This window comes from Spinacia oleracea, chromosome 2 (genome assembly GCF_020520425.1).
Source record: "Spinacia oleracea cultivar Varoflay chromosome 2, BTI_SOV_V1, whole genome shotgun sequence".
Taxonomy (NCBI): domain Eukaryota; kingdom Viridiplantae; phylum Streptophyta; class Magnoliopsida; order Caryophyllales; family Amaranthaceae; genus Spinacia; species Spinacia oleracea.
Genome location: NC_079488.1, coordinates 94066220 through 94080209, shown reverse-complemented (window position 1 = coordinate 94080209; position 13990 = coordinate 94066220). Strand labels below are relative to the sequence as shown.

At 35.9% G+C, this 13990-nt stretch overlaps 1 protein-coding gene across 4 annotated transcripts; it reads right to left on the bottom strand.

The window, feature by feature from the left end:
- Nucleotides 1–5550: 5550 nt before the first annotated feature.
- LOC110779079 (uncharacterized) lies at nt 5551–11562 on the bottom strand. 4 transcript variants are annotated; one of them, XM_056837356.1, is made up of 3 exons: nt 11293–11552; nt 10761–11096; nt 5551–6718 (listed from the first exon to the last, which is right to left on the bottom strand). In XM_056837356.1, exon 3 carries the CDS (start codon nt 6665–6667, stop codon nt 5867–5869), a length of 801 nt encoding a protein of 266 aa, XP_056693334.1. In that variant the 5' UTR covers nt 6668–6718; nt 10761–11096; nt 11293–11552; the 3' UTR covers nt 5551–5866. The 4 variants fall into 4 exon arrangements, with proteins under 4 accessions (XP_056693334.1, XP_056693335.1, XP_056693333.1 ...); XM_056837357.1 differs by lacking the exon at nt 10761–11096 and having other exon boundaries at nt 11293–11562; XM_056837355.1 differs by having other exon boundaries at nt 10761–11548.
- Nucleotides 11563–13990: the final 2428 nt, after the last annotated feature.

Genomic DNA, 13990 nt, shown 5'->3' with positions numbered 1-13990 from the left:
CTAACACCTCATACATGTTGAAATTTTCTCACATATCTTCCTTGATAACTATTTTTCATTCGCTAATGACATGCCGCGACTATACGCGTTAGTATGTATATTAATGACAACAGATTACCTTGATCATGACGGTAGCCCCGACGCCGCGAGATGGCAATGACCGATGACACGACGCCACCAGACTACCGAGAAAGCTAAGGAAATCGGAATGTCGAATAATCATCATCAATGACCATGATGACACATGAGTAACTTCTAAACTATTTTTCACACACTTTCTCATTTCAATTCATTCATTGTTGTTCTCTTGTATTAATATGTCTCGTATTCAACGTTCATCAAGTTAACTAATAAATTTTTGCATCGCACCGTGAATGTCTCAATTTCTCTAATGACTAAACCATTTTATCAAATCGTTTTGAGGTAATTTGACTTGACAGGACGTTTAGAGGTTGCATCATGCTGGCACGCATGTACGACGTCAAATATAAACGAACGTCATCATATCTGTGGCCGACTTCAGTCATGATATCTTCCTAAAGCCGCCACAGGGGAGCAAGATAGTACATACTCCCGTTCAGTTTAATATACTTGTTACAACTTTGAAATTTAACTGACGATGTGATACAATTTATTTTCATGATGATCTTGTCGTAAGATTTGGGTAACAGGTACGACGCTAAGACAAATGTACAAACATTGGGGGCTCAACTACTATCACATGTCGAAATAGGCGGATAAAGAAAAGTCATTGGGTTTCCCAAAGACGACAAGTGATAGGACGTCAATCGATTAACAAGAAAGGTAATTTATAAAGAGTTCACATGTATTTTAATTTACGACATATTGTAATGTAAGTTTGTCAAATGGTTTTACCAAAGACGTTAAGAAAAAGTCCACTTCTTAAGACAGTATAAGGAATTCACATTAACCATATGTTCTTTCTGGTGCCACATTGCGAGGATCAACCAATAAGCCGACCAACGTTGGAATGGACAGTATCAAGACCAGCGATGCGTCATCATTCAACGTGACGGGACGACGCCAAATGTGATGACGGTGGTACAAGCGATGACAATGATCTCAGGAACGAAAACAAGATCGGCGACGAGAGGTGTCACAACATCAGGACAATGCTGTTGATTGTAGAATCGTCATCAAGGGACAGTCAGCGACACGACGTAATTTCGTTACACGAGCCCATATTAAGTTATATCTAACACTTACTTCGTGCGTTGATTAATTTATTACATTTTTCACTACACTGCGATTAAAGTTCAATTTCAGTTTTTGTTATCTGTCGCATTGAATATATCCTTCCAAACGCAATTATATTATATTTATGTTTCATCTTATTTATTTGAAAATCAACGCTAACATCGCATCAAGCGAACGTCCACCTCTACCTTTTCTATTCTCTACAGATCACTTGTTGACGATATCACCAACGACAATAACAACTTACGACATCATCAGAAGACGACATCAACGAACGACGCTATCAACTACAAGCGACAACGTCTCCATGGTCATGACCCTTAAACTTATTGGATCCCAACGACGACATGTCGCTTCTAAGTGCGACCACTACAGACGACGCAGGTACTATTTATGTGCACATAACTTCGCTCTTTGAGTACCTAACAGGTGCCATCTATTCCACAACGAACAACAGAGACAGCGTAAACAACATCTTAAGCTAACGACGTGTATGCACCCTTGACGCTTGTCCAAACGCCTAACCAATCGCCAAATACAAAATAGAAAAACACACATTTTTCCCCTTCAACACCGACGACAAACGAAGCCAGCCCAGAATACTCAAAACCTACTTAGATTACTGTTCCGAAAATCCCATAGGCTAAACTCTCCTTCCATAGACTGCACCATCGAAGCCTCTTATCCCTCGTCCTCATGTTATAGGAAACCTCACAACTCTTCGACTCTTCTTGACATTCGTCATAAGTTTGCTTCGAACAATCCACTTCATTTACCTGTAAATTCAACTTAGTCGCCTGCTACCTACCCTCACATGGCATTACATCCGACTAAAATAATTCGACCTTGTGCCCAATCGACGCAACTTCCTTCTCTAAATTCTTCGCATGACTACGAACAAACGAAGAGGCTTATATCGCATGCATACGATAGATGTCACACAACAGCGACACTAGAGGCACGCCTGTAAACATCAGATGACCGACTGAGATACAACAGTTGGCCATGACGCCTGTAAACATCAGACGACAGACTAAGATACAATCGTTGGCCATGACGCCCGTAAACATCAGACGACAGACTAAGATACAACAGTTGGCCATGACGCCTGTAAACATCAGAAGACAGACTAAGATACAACAGTTGGCCATGACGCCTGTAAACATCAAACGACAGACTAAGGTACAACAGTCGGCCGCGACGCCCGCAAATATCAAAAGACAGACGAAGATACAAAAGTTGGCCATGACGCCGGATACCTAACTAACGGCTATGTCTTAACATGTTTTCGCAAAGTTTTGTAAGAATTACACTATGTCGTCTTACGCTTGTTGAGAGAAACGATTCTTTCACAAGATGTCAGGTTTACATCTCATTAAGTTGAGGACACCAACATCGACATAAAGACACCAATATACGCGTGATGACATCGAGTGCTATCAGAAATCGTGGATGACACCAGGTGGTGACGTCATTGAACAAGATTAAGTACGAAAGACGACGGACAAGCCGAAGACAGTGACAGATTAGCGTCGATAACAAACGAACATGGTGACAAGCTTTGAAGATTATTTTCCTAACTTCCGACTTGCTACAATTAGGGAAATGGGGGCTATTGTTATGGGTCGTTTTGTATGACGTGAGATCGACGCATGAACGGGTCAACGTGAATCAGATCGTACCAGTTAGCTCCTACTTTTAGGGAGTCGTTGTGGCTGAGTCAAGGTCAAATCAGTTAGAGAAGGTCAAGGAAGCGGTTTAGAAGATCGTGGAATCAGTTGAGCAATTCAAGGAGCATTACTAGCACAACTATCTCAACAATACAAGACCTAGAGTTCTATATAAAAACCCTCATCACCTAAGACTGAGGGCGATGGGATTCTCTCTCCTTCTATTAGCTATTTATCTCCTTCTCACATTATTAACTACGGGCCTATCATGGTAGCCTTGCCCGGAGCTCCTGCCATCATCAAGAGGGAGCTTCCCTTTTAACCTCCACCTAGACTTTCCACTTAGACTATTACCCTTTATCATTTATCCTATGCCTCTGTATTATCCTAATGAAGAGACCTTCCTCCTAATATGGTTTGTGCCGCAAAAGTAACCTACCGCCACATTGTCATATATTTTCTTAGACCTTCTTTAATTACCCTGTGCCAATTTATGTATTCCATTCGTACTCTCCGATACCTTATACTCATGCTTAATTAGTAGTTACGTTTACATACATGAAAATACACTGATGTACTTGTATTCAACAAGGCTTTTTACGCCAGCAACATAGTGGATTGGTGGACTCATGGCCACCCGCGGTTTTTATCCCTTTCGGGTTTTCCGCGTCACCATCTCTTGTCTCGTCTCTCTTTATTTCCGTCATTTATTTCTTGTTATTTACACTCTCTATTTTATCTAGTCGTCTATGTCCCAACCAAAGGTCGTCCATACGAAATTTGACATAAACAGTTTGCATGTTCAATATGGTGATTATAGATCTATATGTATAATTAAGACCAACATATTTCCAGAACTGAGATTTTAACTTCGATTGATAAGGGAAGATGTAATCGATTAAAATTTTATAGCATTGAAATTTTACCATCGGTCGATAGGAATCGAACCATAGAACAATCCTATAAACATATCATCGAAACCTTGGATGGTAACTATTAATGATTCAAGACAAGAATGCCACCATAAGCTGAGGAAGTATTTTCGGATATCAGATATGTGTGGGCAAATGCATATCATAGTAAGAGACAAAATAAGAAAAATGATAAAAAAGAAATTAAATGGTACTTTTTTAAACAAAAATGGTACTTTTTTTAACTGAATGGTACTTTTTTTACAGAATGGTACTTTTTTAACCTAAATGGTACTTCCTTTTTTGTCTTTTAGCTATTTGTCTTTTAGCTGATATGTGTGTTGCCACACATATCTGATATCCGAAAAAACAACCTCCCATAAGCTAGCTATATATGATACATGATGCATAGCAATGACTAAATAATCTCTACATATACTTCATGTTAGGGTGTTCACTTGCTTAAGTGAGCGAGGACATATCACTTGTAGAGCCTAATGACACGCGCAGATCAACTCTTAGAGTTTGGGCTAAATCCGATTTTGGTAAACCGAGGATTGAAATAAATCCTCCAACTTCAAAGACACTAATAATAATAGTGTTTCATATGGAGGCATTTAATCATGTAGAGTTGAAAAGTCCAATTTAATCTCATGTTCACTCTCTTCTCCTCTAATCTAACTTCCATTAACATATCTAATTTCTTTTCCTTTAAGAATTTTATTTTTTTCCTAGATTTATCAATCCGATCATATGAAATTATAAATCTTGGCTTGACTTTTGTAATAAACTAGCTTAGGACCCGTGCGTTGGATTAAATTAAACTTATTTACGGAATATTATTAATTATTTATAAATAATATTGCAATTATGAAATATGTTGAGTGAAATAAAATTTATTTGTATTTTTTATATGTGATTGAGAAAATATGAGGTACGAATTAAAAATAACGACGTAGTAAAATTTTGAATTTGTTTAAAACACAATTAGTTCAAATTCCACAGTTAAGTATGATGATATTACGTAATAAAATACAAATATAAACCTTGTTATTTTCAACTCACTTTCACATTTTTGAAGAAAATTGATGAAAAATTATGTTAAAGAAAAATATATTTAAATTTAACAAACATAAGAGATACATGATTTCTCTAAATTTTTAGGGGTTAAAATTGAAATAAAATTTTGTAAACTTTGAGTCTTTTTGTAGGGATTTAAAATTAGAGCCCAATATATATCTTTAGAAACTATGTTGTACTAAAATATTATTTGATTCTAGGTTAGACTCGTGTTGTAAGTTAAATTCCATATAATTTCATCATAGTTATATTTATCATATACGGAGTATATTTTTTGAGTCTTGTGTAGATCAAAAATAAAATACATATGGTAGACTATATTATTTAACTTAACAAGATATGGATTTTTGTTTTGGTTATATCTATCTTGTGTCATTGCTGATTTATTATTATATTACTACGTACTATTTTAGTAAAAAATTAGTTTAGAAAAACACTCGTGTTATAACTTATGAGGGTAAGTTATGACCCATACAAAACATAAATTGTAGAAAATATGGTCGATAAAATTACCAGAAGACCTATTTTTTTTGGTATAAATTTATTTGTCATTACTTATTGTTATTTCATACGGGGTATATTGTTATTTTGGCCTAAAGTACGACAATAGAATCTTGAATCTATGTTGAGCCCTGTATTTTACATTAAAAATGGTATGTAAATGTTCAGTATTCTTTTTTTTTAACGCAAACCGACGAAATATATATATATTAATTAATTAGGGATAAAAACCCTAATACTAACAAAAGCAAGCATGATCCAGAAAAAAATCAGATCAGCTGAGCAAATCATCCTTGTCCTCCTAACTATCTTCCTTAAGCCCGCAAAAGATAGGACTATCAAAATGAGGATGAAAATCGTTATCTATCCTAATACCATAATCGATATTACGAAAATACTTATGCTTTAAAACTAGGATTATATACATCCAAAAAGACGCCATATATAACCTTGTGAAGCCTGCGTCGCACCAAAAGAAAGATCCAATTAGTTGTTGGTGACAGAATTGATCTCCTCATCGTCTTCAACTTCAACAATTTCTATATCCTTTGGAATTGTTGAACTACCAACAACAAATGGAACAAAAGCCTTTCCTTTACCCTTATCAGTATTGCTTCCAACCTTTCCTGAATCCTTATCCTGCATCACCTGTTTGATAGTAGAGACTATGGAACCGAATACAATTTCTGTAGCTGAAGAAGTCTGAGCTATATTGTTGTTTTTTGCTGCATTTTCTTTTCTTGCATTGCACATTGCCCGAACTTGATCCCGGGCATTTCTTCTCATCTCCTCTGCATATGCTGGATTTGCTTTTTCAAAATCCCCTTCATATTCCTCTTTTGCACAAGATGGAATGATATAGTGAAGCTTATGTTGCACCACCATAATCAAAGAGTGAGCTGCCAAAGCATGAGCAACTCTATTATAGGTCTTTGGAATGTGAGAGAAACTAATTATCCAGTTTTCTCCCAAAAGCTGAGTAACCTCTCGAAGAACCGGACCCAATTCATGATGAGTATGATCTTTCACCTTATCAAGAAGGAGCTTAAGATTCAAAGCATCTGTTTCAACTTCTAACTTATCAATTAAGAAGTTCTTTGCAATTTTTAGGCCCTCTCTCAAAGCATAGAGTTCAGAAGCCAAAGGAGAATGAACCCTAAATTTAGTAGAGAACCCAACAAACCAGGAGCCAGTGTGCCTTCTGAATACACCTCCTCCTCCTGCCACATTTTCTGATTTCCAAGCACCATCAATATTTAGTTTCATATATCCTTCCAAAGGTGGCATCCACTGCTTCCTAATAGGGGGAAGATTCGTTTTGATATCTGTACTTTTACCCTGCAAAGCCAAGTTAGTAGAGTTCCAGTCTATAAAGAAAGAGTTATAAAGAGAGAAAGCACTTTTCATTTTGAGATCAAAAACAGCTTTGTTTCTAGAGATCCAAATATGCCAAATAGCAACAATAAAAATAACTTTCCAAGAAGCAGAATTATGGAGATTGAAATGAATCCAATCCTTCCAACTTGAATTATAAAAAGCACAGAACTGGAAATGTTCAGTGTTCCAAACCCTCTGAAAAATGAAGGACCACAGAACACTAGATTGGAGGCAATCCCTAAAAAGATGTAAGTGATCCTCTTTTTGCTGTTGGCACCTAGAGCAGATAGGGCTAATATTTGGAATTCTTTGATTTAAAATAGCAGCTACTGGTAATATTTCATGACAGCAATTCCAAAGAAGCATTTTGTATTTGTAAGGACATTTTATTTTCCAGATAGTTTTCCAAGGAAAGCTAGGAAAAGAAGTAGGAGAAGGATCATGCAATTGAATATGATAAGCAGATTTAATATCAAAATCACCATTTTTTGAGTATTTCCATCTTATAAAATCCTCTTCATCCATATTATTTGAAAGGGGGTAAGCTAGAATAAGATCCTTAATATGAGTAGGAAGAAGATGTTGAATCTCATCAAGATACCACTTTCCATTTCTAATGATTCTATTGACAAACCAATGGGCTTTCAACTCTGAAATTTTAATATCCTCAAGGGTATAAAGAGGTGCTTCCCCTACCCAATGATGATACCAAATAGAAGTGTTCCTACCATTACCAATTCCTATGATTAAACCCTTTTGAAGAATATGATTGCCCCTAAGGATATCTCTCCATAAGGGAGATTGATTGTAGTTAGGCATAGAGTTTAAAAGGTTTGAATTCTTTAGATACTTCTCCTTTAAAATTCTTACCCACAATTTATCTGGTTTATCAAGAATAGTCCATCCTAGTTTTGCCATAAACGCCAGATTCCAATCCTTCAATCTTCTAATTCCCAACCCTCCAACATTAGTAGGAAGAGTAACTTTATCCCAAGCTAATCTTGCCATATAATTACTTCTATCCACCTTGTTCCAAAGAAATTTTCTACAACATTTTTCAATAGCATAGGTAATGTTGGAAGGAATTAGAGAAGTTTGCATGGCATAAAGAGGAAAAGAGCTAAGAACTGATCTAATTAAAGTACAACGTCCAGCCATATTCAAAAGCTTAGCTTGCCATCCTCTTATTCTATCCATCGTTTTATCCAACAGACCTTTGTAATTATTAATTCTTAGCTTATGAGGTCTAATATCCACCCCCAAATATTTACCAAAAGAGGAAGAAATCTTAATGCCATAATTACCAGCTATGTCTCTTCTTATATTATGATTAAGGGATTTAGGAAAAATAAGAGTTGATTTGGTGAGACTTAATTTTAACGCTGACATATTCCCAAATTGTTCCAATAAAGACATTACTACATTTATATTATCCACCGAAGCATTACTAAAAAGAAAAACGTCATCCGCATAAAAAACATGAGAAATTTTAATATTTTTGGTCAAAGCTATAGGTTTCCAATTATAGGAGTTTTAGTTAAGGCTGGATGAGTTGGGATTTTTAGGTTTATTATTTATTTTCAATGGATGTAGATTTATTGGTTAAATGGCAATGATGATTCTTATTTATTTGACCTTGATCCATTATGCTGTTAAGAAAAAAAGGCAATGCTTGGTCACAAATCAATGTCTATACATGTCATTTTCAGTATTCTTGGTCAAAATATATTTTCAATTATAGGAGTTTTAGTTAAGGCTGGATGAGTTGGGATTTTTAGGTTTATTATTTATTTTCTTTGGAGGTAGATTTATTGGTTAAATGGCAATGATGATTCTTATTTATTTGACCTTGATCCATTATGCTGTTAAGAAAAAAAGGCAATGCTTGTAAACAAATCAATGTCTATACATGTCATTTTCCCAATCAACTGGTTATCAGCTTTCAACGGTTAGCTAAGTGTTATCAAACACATTTATAAAACAATTAGTCAAATCCGCGGTCAAGTCTGTTAAACAAAAAGGTAATCATGTCAAACAGGACCGTATTAAAAAATAGAAGCACTAGTGGAAAAATATTCATTTGCGTCGGTCTTTTAAGCCCATTTGCGTCGCACATTTCGTCAAAAGCGCGATGTAAATGAATTTTTTGGCACCATTCTGAAAAGTCATTTGTGTCGCAGTTTAAGCTAATGTGCGACGCAAATGACTTTTTAGCATAGTGCCAAAAAAGTCATTTGTGTCGCAGTTTTACCAAATGTGCGACGAAAATGACTTTTTAAAAAAATCTGAAAATATGATTTGTGTCGAACTTTTGTTAAAATGCGACGTAAATGACTTTGATTTTTTATAAAAAAATACGAGCTCCGCATTTTATTTATTTAATCTACACTACATACTTTTAGTGCAAATTAAATAAACAAAATGTGAAACTCTTAATTTTATTACATATGGCTCACCCTAATATGTTAGTCCACAATAAATAACAATGTTTACAAAAATTAAAATCATAATATATTAATGATAACGAGAAACGAAAAAAAAAAATGTTGTTCTATGTTACAATACACTCAATAGCTCGGCAACCCTGCTCTTTTCATCATCAAAGTCGGCGTTTAATTTGCTGTACCTAGCTTCTTTTCCCTCAACTTGACAACATACTCCAAGATCTCAATAGAATCTTCTATTATGTAAGAATAAGAACATGGCCAATAATACATCATTTTCTATCCTCTTTTGACAGTTTGACAATATCATAGTTGATTCTCAACAAACAGGCTATCATTTACTTTGTCTAGATAAGGTTTAATGAATGGGTTGGATACTAATGTTGATTTGCCATTCAAAATCATGCTTTGAAATATTTGTTTTCTTAAGTTTAATATTTTTTATGAAAATGATTAAAATTATTTCGTATGCATAATCAATGGAATTTTTTTGTTTTTTTATATTTTTTTATTTTTTATTCCCCATTATTATTTTAACAACAAAAGTTTTATCTACTACAAAATTTTCACTTAACAAAAAGAGATATAATTTTGTGTAATATATAATCTCCATATACAACTTATAACAAACTGAAAATAAACTACTTAACACTACAAGGATAGCTAAATCTTCTCCGATGGCCCCCGGTTGTTCACTTGACTTTGTTTACATTGCCAAACAAGTAATAGCATGCCAAAGTCAATCTTGATCGTTTCCTTGTAGAATACTGAGATACTGGGAAAATAAAGTGGAGGCTCCCTTAAGAACCTGAAACACTTGAGACCCAAAGAAAGAAGTAGAAGAGTAGTAATGACACGACCCGGTTGCAAGGGACTTGTGATTTGCTCACAAACGGCATGAATCACTAAAAGTGACTCAAAAAGCATGCTATAAATCCTCATAAAATGGGGAGCAGCGTTAAAATAAGAGGTTTTGAAAGCGACAAACACAGTTATCGCTAACCTAAAATGAGAATTAACGTTAGTTAACCCCATAACAGACCTTACAACCATGACCAATGTAAACTCAAACCCCCTCCCACACATATCCCCTTCCCTTGACATGGCGCCCAAAACAGAACCTCCAGCGTTTCTTACACCACACAAGGACAATCGTCCACCTAAAGACCAAAATTGCCCAAATGAGGAAATGTCATTCACACGCATTACCTCCATACACTTATTAACTAATCCCAACATTCCTATCCCAGGCTTCTGAATTAGGAACTCCCACATAAGAGTCCCTGGAAATTTAACCAAAACTACAACAACCTCATATGGGGAAACAACCCACCTAAACACAGAGAAAAAATACCAAGCTACCCAAAACAAGTTGACCCAAAACAGACATACCAATGGGCCAACAACTAAGACAAAGAACAAACTAAACAGGGACATAACTCTGGCCATCCCTAAACCATTAACCCAAAAACCAACTAGACTAACCATCACACAACTAATTAAACTAATTAACTCAACAAAATAGAAGGCCAAAAAAGAGGAAGAGGAACACCACTTACAGCCACGCAATTTGACGAACATCCGCGACAAAGACTAGTGCTCAAACTTGACTACCCAAAATCGAAAGCAGAAACTCAACCCAGCTTTCACCAATTTTATTGCCAAGATCGGCGTTTTTCCGATACCACAAGACAACGGTGACCAGGTTAGCTCCAATTGATTCCCTCCTCTCCTTTATCGTCAAGATCGGGGTTTTTCCCGATACCACAAGACGACGGCGATGAGAGTAGCTCCAATTTTGAGTGGCTGGAATCCCCTCATTTTCCCAAAATAGAAACCCTAGCTCGTACTTTACCTTTACCGGCGATTTTCCGACGGCGGCGTACGAGTTAGATCTGAGATTAGAGACCCAACGATTACTGAAAATCAGATCGAGATTTATCTCCACCCTCTAAATGCTAAGAACGATCCCCCAAGCAAAGCAAGCAAAGCCAAACTTGGATGAAGACGACTAAACACCTACCTAATTGGAAAAAAAACCCGGCTAGAGAGAACAACACTAAGAGGAATTGGAAAATTCGAGACACAAACCTTGTTTTCCTCTTCTTCTTCTTGGCCGGAGAAACCCTCGCCGATCTCTTCTACACAAAGACGGCGGCGATGAGACAGACACCTACAGAGATGAACTCGTCGGCGACCTGAGGTAGGCGGAGCTCAGGCCGCCGACGAGCTAAGGCGGTGGAGTTAGGGTTTGAGAGAAATTGGTTTCCTTCTTTGAGAGGAAATGTAGAGAGAGAAAGTAGCAGTATTACTCCGTATTGATACCAACTTGTCTCTCCATAATATTTATGTTGCCTCCATAATCAATAAGATTCGTAAAAAATAAATTATTTACAGTAGTTATGACTAAATGTCACGTAATATTTTAATAATTTCATAATATTTACAATAAAATCTATTTCCTAAATAAAAAAAAATTCATGTCTTGAATTTTTTTCATGAAACATATATTAAAAAAAAGTATTTACTTTCCCTCAAAAAAAAAAAATTAGTATTTACTACCTTAAATATACACCACTTTTGTATTTACTACCTTATGAAATTTTTATTTTAAATTACTACCTTAAAGTTCAATTTTTTATTTATTTACTACCACTTTACAGTTTTCTCATTTTAAATTTTAGATATCTCTTTCATTTCTTAATCGTTTAAAGTGATTCACAGTTCATTATTTCCTTTTTCTATAGGGATTTCATCTTTTATAAAAATTTTAAAATTTTACAAATAATATTTAATTCGTTTTATCTTTTACAAAATATTAAAATAAAGATCCATATGGAATCCTTACACATAAATGAGAAGAATGAATTACTTTATACGATTAAGAAACAGAAGAGATATCCTAATTTTAAAATGAGAAACTGTAAAGTGGTAGTAAATAAAAAAAAAATGGAACTTTAAGGTAGTAATTTTAATTTTTTAAAATAAGAAAGTAAAAAAGTGGTGTATTTTTAAGGTAGTACATACCAAAAAAAAATGTCCTTAAAAATATTACGTTTAATGATGTGGATTGGAAATTAACATTGTTTTGCAACTCAAAACCATACATTGAAATGTTTTTTTTTTTGGCAAGCAAATAAGGATATATTGATTAGCACAAAAATAGAAATACATCCTTAACCTTTGGCACACCAGAAGCAGCCACAAGGTCAAAGAACAGAAAGGCTAAGAGCACCTAGCCTAAAAACAAACAGGAAGAGCAACAAGCTCTCCTTTACAAACTGTTAAACCAATTGAGATCACTAGGCCTAGACTTCTTACTAAGCAGGTTGTAAACCCTTCCTTTGACTTCTGCCTTGATGTTAGCAACTGTAGAATGGATAGTAGGCACCTTAGCAGCCCAAACAGCTGCATTTCTAGCTTTCCACACATTGTACACTAAGCTGGCTATGGCAGTAAACAGAATTGCCTTTTTGCATTTGCCTCTATTGTATCTTTGAACCCCTTTGAGGAGACTGGTTACAGTGAATCTATTTAGATTGATCCCAAGACAATCCAGAATCAGCTGCTTGCATTGTTTGCTAAACTCACAGGCAAAGAAAAGGTGATCAATCTTTTCTGTATGAGTGAAACAGATAGGACACAGGTCATCAGAAATAATCCCCACCTTGTGAAGTCTTTCTTTAGTTTTCAATCTGTCAAGCATTGTGAGCCAAAGAATAAATCTGTGCTTTGGAATAGTCAGCCTATTCCAGACATATCCCTGCCAAGTTACTCTATCCCCAGCAGTTGCTATTTGACTGTAAATGTCTATAATGGAATACCTGCTACTGGAAAACCACTGAGGTGACTGCAGCTGGTGAGTAACACAACTCTTCACTTTGCACACAAACTTTACTACCCAACTGGCAGCAGTAGGAGCAGTAAAACTTTCCCAATTTTTCTCCTTGATGTAAATTGCATGAATCCATTTCACCCATAAATTATCCTGTTTTTGAGCAATGGCCCAAACTTGCTTTTCCACAGCAGCTTGATTCCAAAGTAAAAGGTTTCTAAATCCCAGACCACCATGTGGTTTAGGAAGGCAAAGGTGATCCCAAGCAACAGGCCCAGGTCTTGCATCATCATAAGTTCCATACCAGAGAAAAGCTCTACAAATGGAGTTAATCTTTTTGAGAACATTTTTGGGAAGTAAGAACATCTGGCACCAGTAAACACTGATACTCATCAATACTGAATTGACCAACTGGACTCTACCAGCAAAAGACAGATTTCTAGAACTCCAGTGCCTAACTCTTGCTGTCATCTTATCCACTAATTGCTCACAATCTGCGCTGCAACTAATACACTATTTGCAACCTATACAGGTAACCCGCGCTGCAATTAACCTGTTATTTTCAGCGTGTACGCTCGCTGCAAAAAATCTTACGGTATTTGCAGCCATCACAATTGCAGCGCGCGAAAACGCTGCAAAAAGCCTGTTTTACGCGCGCTGCAAATGTGATTTTTTCTACTAGTGAGGTTTTCAATTTCCAAGGGCTCACGTGTACACCCAAGTATTTGAAAGGTAATCTCTCCTGAAAAAACCCAGTTAAATTTGTGATGGCTTCTACCTCTTGAACATTCATGCCACAGCAATACAGGGAAGACTTAGAAGCATTGACCTTCAGGCCAGTGGTATTAGAGAAGACCTTAAATCCCTCCATCATCATGCTAATGACCCTTTGGTCCCCTTTACAGAACATCAGTAAATCATCTGCAAAGCACAAATGGTTCAACCTCAAGTACC

Bases quoted from the DNA above. Each gene is read 5' to 3' on its own strand.
- LOC110779079 (XM_021983608.2), bottom strand. From the start codon at position 10,782: ATGTTCGTCAAATTGCGTGGCTGTAAGTGGTGTTCCTCTTCCTCTTTT.